We start from the raw sequence: 21,742 nt of genomic DNA on the forward strand, positions 1-21,742 counted from the left end.
TTCAGCCCATCATGAAAAAGTTACCTATATATCTTAGAAAATACTTGCACTTTCTCAGCAAGAAATATGTAATATAATTATAACATTTTCAATAATTAGAAGAACTTAAAATCATCTGTCCCAGTTGCCATAAAGAGTAACCACATGGATAATTTTTCTTTGATCACCATTTTGTGCAGGCTACCTCATGATATTGTTTCTGTCCAAAAGTGAAGCCCATCATGGGGATGAAACAAGTTCAAGATATTGTTTTTTTCTGAATGTGAAGCCCTTCATTTGGATGAAACAAGTTCAAGATAGTGTTTCCGTCGAAAAGTGAAGCCAGTCATGTGAATGAAATAAGTTCATGACAGTTTGTGCACAATAATATAAATCAGATTTCAGATGATTCATTATTGTGCTGATTTTATTTTACCTTCCAAACTAGCAGAGTGTTCAGGTCTAGCATTTAAATCTGTTAATTAGGTGTGAACAGCATGGTTTTTGTTAAGAGAACACAGCAATATCTCTGTTGTTATTAGCAGCCACAGTCTCATATTTGATCTCATTAGATATGTTAAAGAGTCAGTATGGATTGATAAATTCAAAGCAATTTGAAACAAAGCAAACAAACTTTGTTGCCAGTGTCATGTATGTAGACTAGGGATAGTTATTATCCTGGGACTAAGTAACCAAGTTCTTTATTTGATCAGCAAGTGACCTTAGAAAACAAAGAATAAAATAGAAAATAAGAAAGTGACAATAGTTCATGTTTATTTTAGAACCGTAACATATTCTGACTCCATGCTGAGTTTAGTTGTGATATTTATAGGTTACTGCATTTGTATGGAAAAATATGAACAAATATTTTCTGAGTAATACTGCATTGAAATTTAAAGTTACATTTTGAATGAATGCACATTGAAAGAAAAAAAACATTTTCAGTTGGTCTGCTTTTCTGCTTATGATGGACTGGATATATTGGGTCAAATCAGTGCAATAAGGAGAATAAGATTTCAGTTGGAAATATAGTCAAAACTACAGTACAATTTTGGTGTGTATCCGGTTTTCCATGACATGGGTAATGTGTTTTGGATTTGCAGAACTAATAAAGTACATTTTGAAGAAATTCAGGATGTATAAATGTAACTATATTTATTGCCATTCTTATTATCAGCCATAGAAAACATGTTTATGCCCTGTCACTTGCATCTCGCTTTTGAAGGGACCCCAGCTATGAATTGTCTTTTAGAATGAATGTCTTGTATTGCTATCCTAACATTGTATCAAAATAGTTTAATTGGGAAAATTGCAAAACAGCTGTTGTATGACAGTCCATCAAGCCAGCTGATATAATAGTTTTTCTTCATCTTGGCTTATTGGCTCTGATGCTCTTAGTTTCTTACCAAAACCTTCAATTGTATTTTTTTTCTCAAATTTGGTGTTTTGACTGACTTGCAAAATGGTATATCTCTGGCAGATGTACAATAGCCCTTGGCCTCAATGTTCTTTTCTATGCTATTTTTATAGACCCTAGAGAGCACTGGTCATAGTCTGAACCATTTTGTTTGTAAAAAGTTTGTACAAATATTTCTCCTAAATACAGTGTGAGCCCCGCTATAACATGGTAGTTGGGAGCCATAGAACCCGACTGTGTTACAGACCGAACTATGTTATAAGCAACCAGGTCAGTTAGCTGAAGAAAATTATGCATGTACCCCAAAAAACTGCGGGTGGGGTGGGGTGGGTAGGTAATAAATGTGGGCGGTAAAACACGTTTTTCATTGGCACAGTTACCATCTTAAATTGATATTAAATGAGAAATACACTTGTATCTAAAACAGAGAACTTAAGGCATATATAATAGTTTGCTTTATTTAGAGAACCACAAATTGGTACATATACTTTAATACTGTTTATATATACATGTCTAATGTATAACATGAATAGAGTATAAGCACCATGTACTCACCCTCGAATCTCATCATATACAATGAATCCCCAATACAAGTGATTCCATCAATAATACGCACACACACATTTAAAATATTCAATAATTTTGTCACAGGTCATATTGGTCTGAATTCAGTGGAAAAACATGACACAGTCACGTAAAAAATGACGAAGCATATTTACATTTCAGTACATCCCAAGTCGGTAAAGGTTAGTTTGCATTTTAAGCCACCGTTGGCAGCGTTTGTAGGCATAAACTTTTTCCCAGCAAAAAGGAAACTGTCATGGCACAATATTTAAGTTTGGTATTGACTTTCTTTGAAGAAAAGTTCTTTGTTTTTATTGAAGATTGTAGTTGGCTTTCTTTGATGAAGGGTGCATATGTTGTTTAAGTCACCGCTAAAAGCCAGCTTTGGAGAACCGAACAAATGCCTATTTCTTATTGTGATGGCAACATCAAATAATTGTATTGCATGATTGAGACTGATTTTTAAAAAATAACAGTCGGTGCTTCAAAGGTAATCTGTTTCCTTTGAAATTTCAGCAAACTATTTTATCTGGGTACATTTTTAAAAAGGAACTAGCCATCATTTAGACTAGTCTATGTACTGTACCTGCCTGCCTATTAAATAAACCAATAAGTAAGATGGTTTTTTTTTAATAATATTTTTTATTTTACATTTGTGGTAGCAGCTTGATGCTGCCTTCCATGCTTGCGTAAGAAATTTAACAATGGTCAACAGGCGATAGAGACACAGGTGTTCTGGTCTGATGACAGGGATTATTACAGAAAATGTGAGTGTTCTGAATGACTTAATTCTGAGTGAAAAGAAGAGGAATTTTACTTACCATCCACGTACAAATATCAGTCTTTGTAAATATGTTAATTACTAGCAAGTGACCGAAAATCTGATGAAAGATAGATTACGAGATAATACCTTGTCCAGTTGATCTCCATCACCAGAAATGTCAACAACAAAAAAGGGGCAATCTCACAACATACTGTACTCATGCTACATGTCAAGATAAGCAGATTATGATATAATAGTGCACTGTTTAGAAGGATTGTCAATATGGACAAAGAATTTGTTTATGTAACAATAGATAAATTTCAGCACATTTTATATCCAGTTTGCAGCTTCCTTTCATGGGGCCTCTGAATTTCTCCACTCCAAACCAATGGTTGTATATAAAAGTTTAAACAGCGGACAATGTCATATTTTTAAGAAGAAAAACTACTTTTTTATGTATGAGAAAAATACATATAAAATTTCAGGAGCCATGACATCATCATCTTGTTATATTCATACGCGATTTTTTCCCAAAATGATAAAAAATCTTTTTACTTTTTTCATACTGTTAAGAAAGATTTTGTTTTTCATGTATGAGAAAAATACATGAAATTTCAGGAGCCACACCACAAACGTGTTATATCCGAATTCATGTTATAATGTAGCATGCTATAGGGGGGTCACACTGTAACTGTTTCATTGATCAAAATGGTATTTTCAGTTACTGCTCTCACTTTTGTTGTTGACATTGTAAATATCACATTTATCTGTTAAATATCATGTTTATCTGTTTCATTGTTTGAAAGTTTTGTTTGTTACTCAGTGAATTTGTCCACATAGTTAACTTTATCATCTCTACATTCAAATGGATGAAACAGGTTGTTTAGTTCCTTCACAAACAAATCTATCAACCAAAACTTAGAGTGTCTACTTCACGAGTGTACAAAGTTTGTTTACAAAGTAGTTCCTAATAGTATTTTTAGGCACATGTCATTCAGTATAAAGCAGTGTAGTATAGAAACAACACTGAATGATTCTGACAGTGTAAAGTTAACAGAGCAACAATGAGCATGTACTAATAAGCCTTCCTAAGTTTGTGTACAACACATGTATCTAGGTTTGATTGACCATCATACATGTATTTGTCTTATGGGATAGTGTCTTGTATGTTGTACTTTTATGCAAGTTTGATATCGCAATTTCTCCTGAACCACTTGGAGGATTGCCATGAAACTTTACATGCACACACATTCACAATAAGGTCTAATTAGACCCAAATGAAAATGTTGCCACTTGCACATCCAATATGGTAACTTTAATGCTCATCTCGAAAAATTATCACTAAACAGGTGTCATATCAACATGGTGTTTTCACCAGAGGACATCTTATAATGTCTGGCTGGTCCTCAATGAAAATGGTGCTGAGTTTATGTCTTGCTATGATCGCCATCTTTAAAATCATAATATCATTTTCTCACCTGAATGCAGGCCTTGTGTGGCCGAGTGGTTAAAGGCATTTACCTTTACAGGTAACACATGGGTTCAGTTCTCAGGCTCAGCCAGCATGGATATGCGAACAAGCTTTCTACTTGCTTCACATGGGTTGGTGGTTCTTCAGCATTCCGTAGTTAATAAGAAGAAATGGTTTTATCTTGGATTCTTGACAATTATTTTTGGTAAATATATAGTCAGTCCCCTCAAGGGACTCATGTTTCTGTTTCCAATTTCTTCAGAATCTTAATTCATTCATAAATCTTACTTATTTCATTTCTTTATCTTGGACAGTGATGAAATCTGAATGCATTTGTTCTGTAGATTTTAGTAATTATTAATGACCCATACCGCGGAAATTGGCAAACTAACATGGCCGTTCTTGTGGAAAGCACACACAGCATGGCTCTAATATATATATGGCTGCTTTTCTTATATCTATAAAGACAAATAGGCTAATAATGATTTTTTAAAATTCGTTACCCAACTCTTAAAGATATGCAGATTTGCCATTTTTACTTAAGATATTGCTTTTTTTTTTATTAGTGTTCAAAAACTTGAACAAAATAAAGTACTTCCTATCCTAGTTATGTGTATTCTTTTCTGTGGTATCTAAGACAATTTAACTTAATCATGCATAGTTTTCACAATTTGTTATTTTTGAAGACCTGGTAAAATACCTGGTTGGAGTCTGTAAGGTTTGTCCAGTGCTTAAAACTGGGAATATTGTAATTCTGCATTCTGTCTGTCCTCAACTCTTCTCATAAATTGCTGAATGGACAGATTTACCAAACTTGATGCTCCACTCACTCAATAATTCATGCCCGATGACTTGCAGACCCACTTATAACGAAGGGTTGGACATGGATCAGGTTTGTTTTACAGGAAAATATCAAAAGAAATTAGGCCCAGTTTATTGGAAATAAAGAAAAATATTATTACAACTAGCAGGTGAAACTTTGATAGATCAAGATTCACTTGTTTTATCATCAAAAACTATGGTTAGTTCTTGGAAATTTGAATCAACATAATGAAATTCTCATTGTTTAATAAGAAGTCATATATTTTGTTCAATTTTCTTTCTAAAGAAAATTCTCAGTAACATTATCAAACAAAAAGTTGATCAATAAAAGAAAGATAAAAGGCATACAAATTCTACTTGCACATGAGCTAGCAGTCATGGTTTTGTGTCAGGTTAAATTATTTTAATTGATCAGTTGAAAACATATATATATATATATATATATATATATATATATATATATATATATATAACCGCTCCAGTGGCCTAGTGGTTAGAGTGTCCGCCTCGGATGCAGGAGGTCGTGGGTTTGACCCCTGACCGAGTTATACCAAAGACTTACAAAAATGGTACTAACAGCTGCCTCGCTTGGCGCTTAGTATTAAGAGGTTAGTGTTAGGTCTGGTTGGCCTGGTATCAGGATAATGTGACTGAGTGGGAGATCATGCTACATGTCTGCGGCACAATTCCCCAGTGCTAGACATCACTATAGACTGCCACATTGCAGACATCATAGCGATACGACTGAAAAATTGTTAAAGCTAAGTTAAAAATCCAAATCACATCACAACACACACACACACACACACACACATACATATATATATATATATATATATATATATATATATATATATATATATATATATATATAATGTAAGTGATATAATTAAACAACTTTAGGTTAGGTCCCCTCACTTTAAAACTGTTGCTTTCTTGATGTCCAGCATGGATGGCATCACATTCATAGTTTTTGGAGACCCTCGTCTATGTTTTTAGACCCCCATGTATATGACTTATCAAGAGAGAGGTGTGCTTAGATTGCCTTTGTGGATGATCTGCAAGAGGGGCATATTTTGGCCTCCTCTATGGATCATCATACCTACCATCCTTTCTGATAGCGTTGAAAGGCTTTCAAGACTCAAAATGAGTTTAGAGGTCAAAGGTTGGGGAAGGGGGATCAGTGTGTTTGACCCCAGAAAGCAGGATTGAGAATAAGTTATCTTCTCATATTAACTTGTAGAAAATGACTGGAAATTAAAATCTGTGCACACTGACATAATAAAGAACTACACAAACATTCAGTAAAACATAGTACAAAAAGGTTTTTGTCTGCAAAGTCAACTTGACTGGAATACAATATCAACTTGTTGGTGCTGACTTTGCTGCACTCACTAGTTCATTGTGATGCAGGTGTCATTACTATTCATATTTTTACTCATTTAAAATTTGATGGTACTATTGTTCAAAATGTATCAGCCCTGATACAAGGTGGTAGTGCTATGTTGATGGATGTCTTTTACTCCAGAATGACTATTGTTAATAATGTTTGTGAAAAGTGTACAAAGCTCATCCTTGCAGCTGAACTTCACAAAATCAAAATCCATCAACCAAGACTTCAGTAATTCAGTTTTGCTGGGCTTTGCTCGCTCCACAGTTGACTCGACCGTTCCTGAATCACAGCTACATTTTGACAATTTGACCTAAAAAAATGAATCAGACTTCATGCTGCTAGCTTCACCATTTAAACTACTGAGATAATGATGTGTTCCATTGTATGTATTTAGTTAAATCCAACTTCAAAGGAACATTACCTTTAATCATAGACTTGCCAATACCCTTTAATATAGATAGCTTAAACATTTTCGTTCTAGGCAACAAAGAGTGATGTTAAACTTTTGTTTCTTCATCATGTATCTCTGATTTAGCAAGCTTTAAACAAATTGGGTTTTCCATGTCATATACTTTCCCTATGTAAATTAGCCACATGGACTTTCCCACAGCAGTGCTCAAAGTAATAGCAAGCACAAAATCACCTTAGATATCGTCAGTCACTTAAATAATCAGTGGAGTGGTGGCTGTTTATCTCAGACAGCCATTGACTTTTAATTGCCTCTTTGACAGTTAACCATATAAACCATTCAGAGACAATAGTATTCCATGAGCATTTAGCATGCAGCAGTGCAAATTGTTCGCTGTTTATAAAGATTACACATTGTGGGCATATGTAATGGTGTCAAGGAAGGTTTCTTTGTGATTTCTTTGAAAGATTTACTAAAGATCATGTTTTCTTCAAACTTGCTAGAAAATATACCTAATTTAGGATACAGCATTTTGAGTGATTCAAACCAAATGAAGATTTCCTAATGAATATTGAACAAGTGTTTGTATCTATACAAAGCAGTAACTCTTGTATAAAGGCAAAGGTAAACAAAAGATTTCTTTAGTTTTGACAGTTTCAAGAAATTCAGACACAGAACAAGACAGTTATTTTAAGTATGGAGAGATTTACAAATTTGACTGGATGCTGTGGATGAAATGTAAAATATCTACTATTTGTGTCTTGAGAATAGTGTTGTTTTAAGTTAATTTTTAGCTTGATTGATCTCAGTTTTGCCAAAGGAACTGGTGTTCTGTCTATTCTCTTTTTACAATAAAAAGTTGTATGTTTCAAATATAGTATTTTACTTAATGTTGAAGAGAAACTTGCTATATTATGTTAGTGAAGATGACTCCAGTTTTGAACCATCTGTATTAACAAATTAGACCTTAATTTGATTACCTTCCCTGACTGTTTCATGGCTACTCATAGTGTGTCATTATTAGCACAGTCTTGACTTGTTAGTGCTGTGTAAAAGCTTAGTAGCAAGAATTATGAAAGGCAAGTACCTTGCCAAAAGACAGACTCCTCTAACAAAAATATGCCCCATGAGACAAAAGATGAAAGTCAAAGCTATCTGCAAAAACTACATGATGTGCATACAGATCAAAGATAAAAGCACAAATGGGTAAAATCCTTCAAACATTTGGTAAAATTTTGTTCTTTATGTAAAATGTCCATGATCTGCAGAGTTTTAACTTTGCTTTCATAAATGAGTACTAAACACACAGGTGGAAGCATTAGGCTTATTCTGCATCCCGATGAGGGGGTGGGGGGAGCAACTAGTTGTAGTGCTTCTAGACTAAAAAGAATAAATCTCAAGAGGAAAATGTCTCTCAAGGCAACTGTAAAATGTTTTCTCTAAAAACAATTGTGTGAATGTTTTGAATTTTTTATTGAGAGATAAGGTAAAGAAAAGAAAAAATCTGGAAGTTATATCATTTAGATGATATTATGTAATATACCACATCACCCCTCCAAAGATACTTGGATTTTATTATTTTCAGGAGATACAGAATCTAAAGACACAGGAAGACTTGGACAAGTTTCTTTTGAAACATGGGGAAGCTTTGATTGATCTTATGGGTGCAGAGATTGACAGAATCGAACAGAGTCTCAAGGTAGTGTTTATACATACATGGTATATAATGTTAGTTTACTCCCCCAATTTATTTGTAAAAGAATTAATAATAATAATAATAAAGTAAGGTATAAAGAAAGCAAGGAAAATGTTTAAGCTAGCTAATAAGTCTGCATAACTTATAACAACCACCTGCTTAGTGTGACCAGTGACTGCAACACAGGCCCTTGTGTACTACATATAACAACCATGTGCTTAGTGTGACTAAGTGACTGCAACACAGGCCCTTGTGTACTACATATTACAAGCATCTGCTTAGTGTAACCAGTGACTGCAGCACAGGCCCTTGTGTACTACATATAACAAGCATCCACTCAGTGTGACCAGTGACTGCAACACAGGCCCTTGTGTACTACATATAACAAGCATCCACTCAGTGTGACCAGTGACTGCAGCACAGGCCCTTGTGTACTACATATAACAAGCATCCACTCAGTGTGACCAGTTACTGCAACAAAGACCCTTGTGTACTACTTGTAACTACCATATACATAGATCACCATAAACAGTGACTGCAACTTGGGCTCTCATGTACTGCCTGAAGCAACCACCTACTCCATGCAACGAGTGACAGCAACTCGGATCCTAGTTATTCTTGTCCCAATAGCTGCTATTTGGATTGGTTAACAGAGGATGCCTTGGTACTAAATGTCTATCTTTGATTTCTTGTTTTGGATACTTGACAGTAATGCAAAGGGGAAGTGACATTACATTTATAGAATTCTGGATCAATCAGATTTCCAAGTTTCCAAAACTGCAGAATTGTTAAAATAAGACCACTCATCCATCCAACAAATCTGATGAAAATGTGGTCAGAAATATAGAATCTTGAGAAGTTCAGTAAATCAGATACAAGATCACATCATTAACATAAAGCAGTTCTGAATGGGAAATGATTTAATACCAATTTTTTTTTAAATGAATTAAATAATATCCAGCCTTGGCAAGCAAAAGCTGGACATTATTCAATGAGTTTCATAAATTTAATATTAAATCATTACTCATTTGTGATCCTAGATGTTGAATGACTTAAGTCTTGTGTAAGATCTATGTATATTCATGAGCTTATAGTATTATATGTATATTCATGAGCTTACAGTATTATATGTATATTCATGAGCTTATAGTATTATATGTATATTCATGAGCTTATAGTATTATATGTATATTCATGAGCTTATAGTATTATATGTATATTCATGAGCTTACAGTATTATATGTATATTCATGAGCTTATAGTATTATATGTATATTCATGAGCTTATAGTATTATATGTATATTCATGAGCTTATAGTATTATATGTATATTCATGAGCTTACAGTATTATATGTATATTCATGAGCTTACAGTATTATATGTATATTCATGAGCTTACAGTATTATATGTATATTCATGAGCTTATAGTATTATTGTCTCAGGTTCTGTAATAAGTGAGACCAGCACATAATCAAGATATTGTATACCTCATGGTTGGCAGAACTTGTTACCTTTTTACACCTAGAGACTTTGCTTTTCTCATAATTTCTATAAAATTAGGTGAATAGGTTTATTTCATCAAGACCTTAGCCTTGTTTGATCCAAAGCAAGGAACTATACATATTAATTCTTCCTTTATCTTTAGAATGAAATTTCTCAGACTTTCTGGTAAAGTAAGTTAAATTAACGTGATATCAAGTTTTGGCAGATAGAGTACATATGTTTTCTGACAACATAATCCAGCTTGTTGAAATGTTCAAATGTTAGGTTATGTAAGTCATAATCAGTTTGTGGCATGTCAAGATTTACTGATTTCATTTATGAATGCAAGTTATCCCATCATAGATTTTAAAAACAGCAGAACTAGCTATACTTTAAAGAGTTTGCTGTGATAGATAGTGTTTGATACCATTCAGTTTACATTTTTTATTTGATAGTATCCAATATCATTCAGTTTCCTTATATTATTAGATAGTGTCCAATATCATTCAGTCTCCATGTATTATTAGATAGTGTCCAGTATCATTCAGTTTCCTTTTGTTATTAGTGTCCAATATCATTCAGTTTCCATGTATTATTAGATAGTGTCCAATATCATCATTTCCAAGTATTATTAGATAGTGTCCAATATCATTCAGTTTCCATGTATTATTAGTAAGTGTCCAATATCATTCAGTTTCCATGTATTATTAGATAGTGTTCAGTATCATTCAGTTTCCTTTTATTATTAGTGTCCAATTTTGTTCAGTTTCCTTTTATTATTAGATAGTGTTCAAAATCATTCAGTTTCCAAGTATCATTAGATAGTATCCAATATCAGTTTACTTTTATTATTAGATAGATAGTGTCCAATATCATTCTGTTTCCTCCTGTTATTACTTTTATTGTTGTAATGTATTTCAAAGGTCCCTTTGGCCTAATGATGTTACATCATTTGTCACAAAATGATCGGAAGGTTGGTCCATTGAGGTGTAGGCAACTAAAGAAGCAGGAGTAAACACTGAGCTAGGGATGGACAGTTGCATATTTTTGCATGTTTTATTACATACTAAGGAATCTTACATGATAGCTGATGTGGCATTCAATGAAAATGTTTTGGTCATAGTTCTTTATTGCCCCCCAGAATGTGATTTCTTGCACAAGTTTTTAATTCTGCTGTCTTTATATCAATATTCTTAGTTTTCCCAATTGAATTTAAATAAATCCTGATTTGTTTTGATTTTTATTCACACCATCCATCAAAACTTATCAGGAAAGGAGAAAAGAGTGGAATTTAAAACTATGAAAATGCATTGTTTTGTTCTGAATTGTGGGAAGGAATTTATTTGATAAGGCATATGAATACACCTCAGCCTCATTGTCTGGAAGTATTCATATCAAACTTTTTTTCCCTTCACTCTGAACAAAGCATGTATGTATAGGTTTCCACATAATGATATATTACTCTGGAAATTTGGTTCCCATCAATATATATATATATATATATATATATATATATATATATATATATATATATATATATATATATATATTCTTTTTCTGATTAAATTTCTTACCTTCTTTTTCAGGAGAAGTATCCAGAATTGAGGCATGTTGACCTTGAAGCCTTGTGATATATTAATCTCATGAGCTATACTAACTCAGCATGTACAAGATAATGCAATAGACGACAAAATGAACCATTATTTATCTTACTTTAATGCCTATTTTTGTTGTATGTATTTTGTGTATATAATGAAGCTACACTGGAGCTTGACTAAACTTTTTCCTTTCTTTTATATTTTTTCATTTATTTAAAATTAAAATTTACACAGTTTTATCTAGAAGCAGGTGGCATTACATATATGTAATTGACTTTGTCCATTCTTCGTTTATACATTATAACTCCAACTCTGATAATCTAAAGGGACCAAACATTGAGCTTGGCTGTATTTTGGGATAAAACTCAACAATTTGGGTTGCTATGGACTAGGTTACAAGCATTTAAATTCAGAATTCTTAGGATCATGTCCAGATTATAAGTCTAAAACCATGTCACCTGTTTCCACCTAAGTTGCAATGTGATGCACCAAAATTGTCACATTAACCTACATTGCAGGGGTTTTGTTCATTCGTTATTTTTATGACTTGTGTCACAGGAGTAGGGTATTTTATAAGCTTCCCACTAACAACTTGTATTTAATTGCCTTGAGAGAAGAGCCAAAACAAAGAGAATAAACATGTAGAAGTCAGACTGTTGCGCACTAACTTCTTTATCGTCTGTTTTATGTCCCACCACAAAATGTAGGAGTATACAGTGTTACCCATCCATATTAGTTTTCAGTAAATGTTATTGGGCCATTTGTGATCCACAAGCGTATATTTTAGTTCATTAATATTTTTTAACCAACCAGAGTAATACAAATGGAAAGGTATTTTATATGCAAAGATAGATAAATGGTCAGGGAATAAGATAAATTCTTTATTGTAAAAATCATCTGAATAAACAGTGTACAAATAAAATAGTCAGAAAAGCAAAGGCAAATGACATGCAAAAAATGGCATTCTTGCTCATTGAGATTGTTATTTTTGCAGGTATTTATAGCCCTGCAAACAATCTATAATTAAGATGTAGAAATTTGAGTTATATATGCAGGGAGGACAGTATGGATCAAAAGAAATATACTTCATCTTTTACAAAATCTTTACGCAATAGTCATAGTCTTTCAGTGGGATACCTGTCCTTTTTTCTGCCCATTTCAATTTTTAGGTGGTTACAACTAATCCAGAAGGAAACAAAGGTTTATTGTATGAACATTTTCTTGATAAAAGAGTAATAATTAGAGAATAGAAAAATTTGTTTTCAGGAGACCAGATATGTATAATTTTTAGCTTACCTGATCATAGCCCAGCTGTGCTTACTGTATGCCCCCATGTCTACTGTGTGTCAGCATTGCTGTTTTCAACTTTTTCTCAAACATTGTTTTTCCAATTTGGGTAAAACATTTTAGATATGTTTCTAAGGACATTATGTGCCAAAATTTTGCTCTCTTGCATTGTTGTGGCTTTGTAGCAACCAAAATAGAAAACCTATTTTGAGCTTCCTCTCCACATGACCTAAGCCTGTCTTAATTAACCTTGATACATAGCTGCCAACTGTCCCGTTTTTTTTCCGTATTTGTCCCGTATTTTGGACCTGAATACGGGTGTATGTTTTTTTTGCAAAATATACGTTTTTTATTTTTAAAAAAATATTAGAAAAGTTCCTTGCAATTTCCAGTTTAGAACGGGCACTCGGTTCCATTCTGAAAGAAATATATCGCATGTATATAGGAATTCAGTTCTACAATATGATTGGTTCATTATGCCATATTGGATTTCGCATAAACAGTTACCGCTGTCACTGTATCTCATTTTCATAATATTCAACTTCTAATCATGGCGCCTATGAAATAAAGAGTACGATAAAGCTAATAAACATCAGCTTGCTGCTTCATCATACACAACTCAGCCTGAACTTACGATGTATATAAATACCAGAGAGAACCTTGATGTAATTTGATCGAAATTCAGTTTATTAAATTTCTTTTGGAAATTAACCTTCCTCTTTCGGTTACTAGTGTTGCTGGTGATTTATTTCGTACACATTTTCCAGACATTAAAATCGCAAAGGATTACTCATATGCTAGAATGAAAACAGTTAAATAAGAAAATCACACAGAATTGAGATCATCAGTGAAAGTTGATACATTCAAATTGATAATGATTGGAAAAAAATAAGGTGTGGAAAAGGCTATTATAAAAAGTATGTGTCTGAGTGTGTTGCACTCATGCACCTTCTAAATGGGCACCCGAATGGAATATGGTACAACACATGCATATTTGACATTAAATAATTATGTAAAGCACTGTCCTACTTTACTGATGGTTGTATATGTTGTAAATAGTTCCATATACATTAAAATTTTAAAAATCAGTATTTGTTCCTGAAAATCAGTATTTTTGTCACAAGAAGTCAGTATTTTTTTATTCGGGGGTTGGCAGCTATGTTGATAGGATTGTTGCTCAGTACATTCTCTATTACAAAATTTCTGGGGAACTCAACCTGGAGGAGCTGGGCCAGTTTCAAACAAACTTGGCAAAAGTGGTTCTTAGAATATGTTTTATTGATCTTGTATTTGAGATCATTCTTCCAGCAACTTTGTATCTTTCAGAGCAGCCATATGGGATAACCTATTTTCAACTTACTTATAATGTTTTCTGTTTTGATCAAATCTAGTATAAATGTTTGTTAGAACATACTTTATCTAATTTGTGTAAAGTGTGTCTCCACTAGAAGCATTGTGGCTTCCATAGCAACTAGTTGGACAACCTAATTTTGATCTTCTTTAGAATGGTTCATCCAGTTGTGATCAGAGTTGCTAGGAATGGTAGTTAGGACATTTTGTATAAAAAAATAGTTTACAAAATGACTATCCATGAAACATTGTGGTTCCCTTAGTAACCAGCTGGAAAATTATTTTTCAACTTTCTAAAATGGCTGAACCAGTTCATATTTTTAAATTTATAGTTGTAGTGTTTCTTAGGATATATAAATCAGAATTGTTTCTTGGATTGCTTCACAAGCAGTGATGTGGGTTCCTTAACAACCAGCCACAAAACCTGTTATAAATTTCTTTGTAGAAAGATTAAGCCATTTTGATGAAACAAGGTGTGATTTTTAGGGCATATTTTATGTTATTTGGAGAGTGGCTTTCATATTGAAAACTTATTTTCAACTCTGAATGGCAGCCAATTATGATCAAACTTGGTAGGAATGATTGTATGAAAATTGTTTCTGATGTGGCTGTCCTAGCAGAGGAGTGGGTTCCTTAGCAACCAGTTAGAAAACCTTTTTCAACTTACTTGGAATGGAAGACAATTGGAGAGGGGACAGAAAATAGGTCTTATTTAATATATTCGTTGGTTGAATATTGGTTTAAATGAATTTTAGGAAATGCTCAATCAAAATTATTTTGGGTGGCTCCACTAGCAATAGTGTGGCTGATCCAGTTTCAGTCAGACTTAGTGGTAGTGTTTTTTGAGACATGCCTTATCCAAATTATCAAGGATTATTTTCCTACCAACAGTGTGACTTCCTTAGCAACTATATGAATTACCAGAGGAAATGCTTGGTCAAAAGAATGTTTAGGGTGGCTCCATTAGCAGTGGTATAGCTTCCTCAGCAACGGGGTGAGAACCTTTTCTTGACTTTTTCTAGTACTAATGAACAATACATAATCTAACTTAAGAACGTTTGTTAGGACATGCTGTCTCAAAATTGTTTTTCGGCAGGCACCCATAGCAATAGTATGGTTTCCAAATGTCATAGATCAAATCAAAACATGAACACTTTTCACATTCGTACAAAAGATTTAAATCCACCATCTAGTTCAGCTGAAATTGCACTGAGTAGAAACACAATTAAACAATGTCATATTTGACCAAATAACTGGAAATTATCGTATATCCACTTTCAACCCAAAGCACATACCTTATTACTATATTTGCCTTTTATACTAATGGGAGATTCTGGTTTCAGTGTGGTCTTAGGTGCTCACCTTTACGGATCACTGGCATCTCACCTTTGTCCATTTTGGTTTGAGTCTCAGGTTTGGTCAACATGGGTATGTGAGAAGGCTTGCTAGTAGCTTCCCATGGGTAAGAGTTTCACTGCAGTGTTTTCCCAGGTTCTACCTCTGCCAAAAAAGGCAGCCATATGTAGCCTATCATGTGCTGAAAAAATGGCATTAAACACATTACAACAACAATGTATACACTATGTATGCCAGGTAATCATTATCGGGCACACTTGGGCCTCTTGCTTCTTAGTGATATTTGGGAAAGGTTGATTAGTGGACACTTTTATGAATAAATTGCAATTTATTTTTATCCTGCTCACTTAATTTCGCCAAGCACTTGTATAGCAAGCTGTGCATTTTATACTTTAGCAGTGCAAAACATGATTTGTACATGACATTGACAGATTCTTGATTGTAAGCTCCAAAGACTGATCTTCAATTTATGCATGACTAGTTTTAGTTTTAGATGGTCTTGTATATTTTAGTAGGATATCTAAATAAAAGCAGTAGAACCCTAATCGAGCCAAGACACCAATAATAAATGCTATCTTCAGTAAGTCTTAAGATGATTTGGCTATGATTTATCCTTTGTAGCTCAACTGGTAATAGACCAGAAGAGTTTATGCAATGCCCTGTTGTTTGCTGCCAGTCTGTTGTCTGTTTGTCATCCATCAGTTACCAGATATTTGTTATCACTAAATCTAAAATACTGGGTGAATTTCCATTGAAGGTCTTGTTAGAAAATCATGCTGATCTGACATCCAGGATGTCAGCCATGGTGGCCATATTGAAATCTTGTTATCACAAATCCCCCTGTGCCGATAGTAATATCAATATGATACCTTCATGTAAAGGTTCTGTATGAAGTTTATTGGCATTAAATGAAAATTGTGCCAGTATGAGTCCAGTGTGGCCACCACTGTGACCATCTTGAAAATCATTTTATTGCTATTCCTCTGTAACAGGTGGTCATGTTGACAATTGGGTTTTCACTAAAAGACTTAGTACGATATATAGATAGTTAATCCTACATAAAAAATGGTGTCAGTCTGATATACAACATATTCACCATGGTTGCCATCATAAAAATCTTAATCACTATTCCATATTCCTTCTTAACAGATGGTCATATCAACATCGAGTTTTCACTAACAGACCTTTTGTAATGTTCAGTCCTAATGATAATGGTGCCGATCTGACACTTAAATACTTATTATGATATATAGTTGGTCCTAAATGAACATTCTGCTGATCTGACATGCAACATGTCCACCATGGTAGCCATCTTGAAAATATTGTTATCGATATTCATCCAGAATGGATGATCATATTGACATGAGTTTTAGCTAAAAGAGTTCTGTTGATGTCTAGTTGGTCATGAATGATGTTTACCCTTGGACTTAAGTACAACATTTTTTAACTTCTAGTTGGTCCTAAAGGACAGTAGTGTTAATCAGACCTTCAGTTTCATTCTAGCCATCTTGAAAACCTTATTATTGCTGCTGATCCTAAATTGCTATTCATAGCAACATGGTGTTTTAGCTAAAAGATTTCTTGCGATATGTACCTGTTCCAAAATGAAAATAGTGCCACTTTAGACCTACAATATGGCCACAGATTGGTAGGCATTTAAATATTTTGTTATGGGTGCTTTTCGTTAGGTAATGGGCTTATAGACATTCAGTGGTTACCACCTTGAAAATCTTTGTTATCACTACTCTTCACATAATGGTCATATCAGAATGGGGTTTTCACAAAAACACTTTAAAATAGTATGTATCTAGTCATAAAATGAAACTGATGTCAGTGTGACCTTTCAGAATGTGAAAAGTTCTCTTAACAGCTACATATCCTAAATTAATGTCCGTACCAACTGAAACAATAAACAGAACACATCTTACATGCAATATATAACTGATCCAATATTAAAATAAAGCTAATCTGACCTCCAAAATGGCTGCTTTGGTGGCAGTCCATTAAAATGTTTATATGGCTGCTTGAACTGAATGAAAGGTCTTCTCGACATAGAGTTCCCTCTAAAACTATTATAGCAATATGTAGCTGGTTCTGAAAATGGTGTTTATGGGACTCCAAAATGCAGAGATGCTGCCAGGGTTTGTGCCAGTATGAACCATGCAAAAATTGGCACAATTGAAAAGTTGCTCATATAAAAATGTACACTGTGCAGTATATAGTTTTTATTTAACTGTCAAGATGGACCTATAAAATAAGAACCTATACAAACAGTTAACAAGGAAGGATTATCAAAATACCTGGTATGCAGATGTAGGTTAGTACAAAAGGGCACTTGTGAATCCTGCTAAATATTTACAAGAGAAAAGCTAGAGACAGCTTTGTGCTTCTGAGGCATATCAGCAGAGATACTGAAAACGGTGCTGGAGCTGAATGAGTTAAATGATGAATTCCGATTATTTCTCTCCCATCCCCATCCCACCCCTTTTCAAATCTTTATGGTTTCCCTCCCCCACCCCAATGTTTCGGTGACAATCCCCACTTAATATAAAATCCTGGCAGCATCTCTTAACCCTGGGGCAATCTTTAAAACTTTGCTGTGACAACTTATTTGGAATGAATAATGGCATTAACATTGCATTTTCACTAAAACACTTCTTGCAATTTTTAATTGGTTCTGAATGAAAATAATACAGAGCTGACCACTAACACATCTATGCATTGTCAAGGTATTTTAAAAATTAGACCTAATTGTTCATAGGTTGAAGTCAAAGGTTGCCACTTGCATGTATTTGCTTCAGTGGGCTATGAACACAGTGACCTGTCTATACACAAGTGATTTTGACCAGACTTTGCATTTACTTGCATTCCAGTGAACAAGTTGATAGTTGACATGATAATATTCATTTCAAGGTCAAAGGTCTTGACTGAAGTGTTCAGCTGTACTGGTTTTAACATTCATTTTAAGGTCAGAGGTTTTGGCTCCAGTTTTCAGCTTTACTGGTTTGTGAGCATAGTAACACTAATATGTAGATATGGATTTTTAACAAACGCAAAACCCTATTTGTGGATTTATCTAATGAGTGCCTTGAACAATGCCACTTACATAAGTTCATTGGCTTTTTAACTATTTTATTATATATTTAACAAAATTAAGCATGTGTGTATATCTTTATATTGCCTGTGACTAGCCTATTGATTTTCTATCCACAGTTCTGGTACAAGTTCAAAAGGCTCTGACAAGAATGTGTACTGCACTTGCAGACATATTGTAAATTCATACATAAAATATGAACATATGTTACAAAGTTTGTTATGTTGGAATTTCTTGATATGGTTTCAATACTCAGCAGTTCAAAAGAATAAAAGAACAGAAGACATGTTCTGCACTTGGATAAATGACAATTCTTTTTGGTCAGTAGAGCATCAGTTCCTGCTAGGGACTCTTGTTGAATTTAATGCAGCTGTAGCCCCATACTTCTGCTCCATAATGGGATATTTTGGTTGACACTGTTGTACATGCATAGCAATATTGGTTGGAGTGTCACTGCTGGAGCACATATGATTCTTAATTTTACAATGTAGCTGAAGAGATTGAAGTCATTAATTTGCAATAGCTGGTTTTAATGTTTTTGTACTATGCACTGTTCTGCCTTAATAGATACATGCAATCACTACTTTCAGTAAATGTTTCTTCAAGAAGATGGAAACTCTGTGATCAGCTTTCTTTGTTCAATTAAATATATACACTTTGTTTTTTTCTGTATTAATTATTTCCAGCCACTACAAAATTACAATAGACAAAATATGATGACAGTAGATAGTTTTATTCATAAAGCCAGCATGTGATGTAGATAAGTACAGGTACAACCCGTTAAACATGATGCTTGGGGTCCAAAGAATAACATTGCGATATAGGCAGTATCGCATTAAAAAGAAATTTAAAAAACTTCCCCATAGAAAATGTGCATTGAAATTTCAATGTCATCAGTTTTAACTAACTTCTTGGTCATTATATTCTGCTAGGGATATGAATAATCAGCTTTTCCAAGAGCATTTATTTAGGATTTTAAAAAGATAGGTCACCTTAAATTATAAAATGGGAGCCATGCTGCCATCATGTTATAAGCGGAATCATGTTAAAACTGGTTTTACCTGTATAATAATTCCTCAGCAGAGAGCAGATGTGTTAGGCTGTTTTGTTCTAGAGTGGAAGTATATGTATTGTTTATATTGTAACAAGATCATACAGAAAGATATTAAATAATTTAGGTATGCACACACAATTCTAACTCCATATATTGTATAGAATAACATTGCCATGAGTGTCATGAACTTTCATAATAAAATAATTTTCTCTATATCATCAATTAAAATTTACTTCCGCTACATAACATCTCCTGGAAAGCAGAAAAAATATCTTTCCCATTACACACACACACACACACACACACACACACACACACACACACACACATATATATATATATATATATACACAAACACACACAGATGATTAAAATAGTACCTATGGGAAGTAACTCCTCCAATATAATTAGATCATTGTCAAATCTAGTTGGTAACCCACATACCAGACGTCTTCCAATTTATAGCTTGACTTTGATACTGGTAACATTGTATGAGTATACCTCCCTAAATCCTAATTTCTCCACTATTGTAACACCAGACATGCCATCTTTACTGTTTGCATGCCAAAATTACATTGATATATGGCAGAGTAGGATTTAATTGTGTGTTTATTCCACGACTCGAGCTGTTTTCCGTACTAAATGTACTTAATGTAAACTTTGCAAGACGGTTAGAAGAGACAGCCTATAATTCTGCAGAAACAAATTGAAAGGCACGAAAAAATGCATAAAGTTGAATTGCTCAGATATGGAAGTACTGAGTCTTCATCCAAACCCTGAGTCTGTTGCCAATATAGTAAGTGATGCCCTTATGGATCCTCCATGATTTCTCAGACTTCGCATTTGGGAAGTGTCACTTCCAGACCACTCATACATGTAGAACAGTATAATGTACATTTTAGTATATTGCTACCTCGTTCGTTGGTTGAACTTCAGATAACATGATTGATCCAAAAAATTACACTGCAGATGTTGGCTCCAGGGGATTTCCTTTATCACTGCTGACATGGTTGTGACAAGAGAACATGCTCCATCTTTTTGTTAGCCCATCTGAATGCCAGAGCATGGCCTATACATACATGGGGTTTATTTGCCAATCTCTCCTTCCACAACCATTTATACTATCTGCAACTATACTGGCACCAGCATCTGACTGACTAGCTGACCATTGCTACTTTTCATCGGTGGTCAGTTGTAGCTGCAACTTGGGATTCAAAATGGCCATCTGTTCCATCAAAGAAAGATCCATCTGAGAAGCCTAAATGACTACCCACCACCTTGACAATCCAAGCTATTCCGGTTGCCCATCTAACAGATCAGATAATCGGGCAACATTTTAATGCCGATTCAGTAGGCTGATACCAATCATATTAATACCCTTTACAAAGCTACTTTTTTTCTTCAGCCTTGAATTATCTACGTGCTACAATAGAGAGTTTATCTTTATAGCTGCGATCAAAGAGATATAATTTTTATATCCAGCCAATTGCTTGCCACTACCGTCATTGAATAAGGCGTACTAGGCCAGGGCCTTTGGGGCCAGAGGGCCCTTCATATAAATATCCTGAAAACGAAAGCTATAGTAAATACCTTTCATTCCTGGCAGAACTTATTTTGCTGGAAGATTGCTTTTAAAATGTAGGACAACTTTTAAATAATTGTAAAGCAAGTCGGGTCACTGTGTTTATAGCCCATTGAAGCAAATACATGCAAGTGGCAACCTTAGTCTTTAACAAGTAGTGGTCAATTACCTCTGCAGACTAGAAAGAGGGGTATATCAACAGATCTCATTGTCCTGGTCTGGTATTTTCTTGGTTGGTACCTCCAGAATCAAAATCACAGCACAGATATGACATCTAGGGTGGGCTTAATGACTTGGCCAATTTGCTTTCAAGCAACGTTTAGGCACTGCACACCGAGAAGTCTCTCCACCTATCAATCTTTCATGGGATTTTACATCAGCAGCTCTGAAAACGAGAGTGATTAACAAAAAAAAGAGATAAAA

General features: G+C 34.1%; 1 protein-coding gene across 2 annotated transcripts in view; it reads left to right on the forward strand.

Moving 5' to 3' along the window:
* The window catches only part of LOC149797793 (proton-coupled zinc antiporter SLC30A9, mitochondrial-like), a 94,764-nt gene extending 75,421 nt beyond the window's left edge, over positions 1-19,343 (forward strand). For both annotated transcript variants that reach the window (XM_089962764.1, XM_089962763.1), the window contains exons 16-17: positions 8,404-8,517; positions 11,585-19,343. In XM_089962764.1, coding sequence (XP_089818890.1) covers positions 8,404-8,517; positions 11,585-11,629 — 159 coding nt within the window. In that variant the 3' untranslated portion in view covers positions 11,630-19,343. The remainder of the gene's footprint in view (positions 1-8,403; positions 8,518-11,584) is intronic.
* The last annotated feature ends 2,399 nt before the right edge of the window (positions 19,344-21,742 follow it).

The sequence above is a fragment of the Sinohyriopsis cumingii genome, chromosome 6 (assembly GCF_028554795.1).
Source record: "Sinohyriopsis cumingii isolate HCF-2022 chromosome 6, ASM2855479v2, whole genome shotgun sequence".
Classification (NCBI taxonomy): Eukaryota; Metazoa; Mollusca; class Bivalvia; order Unionida; family Unionidae; genus Sinohyriopsis; species Sinohyriopsis cumingii.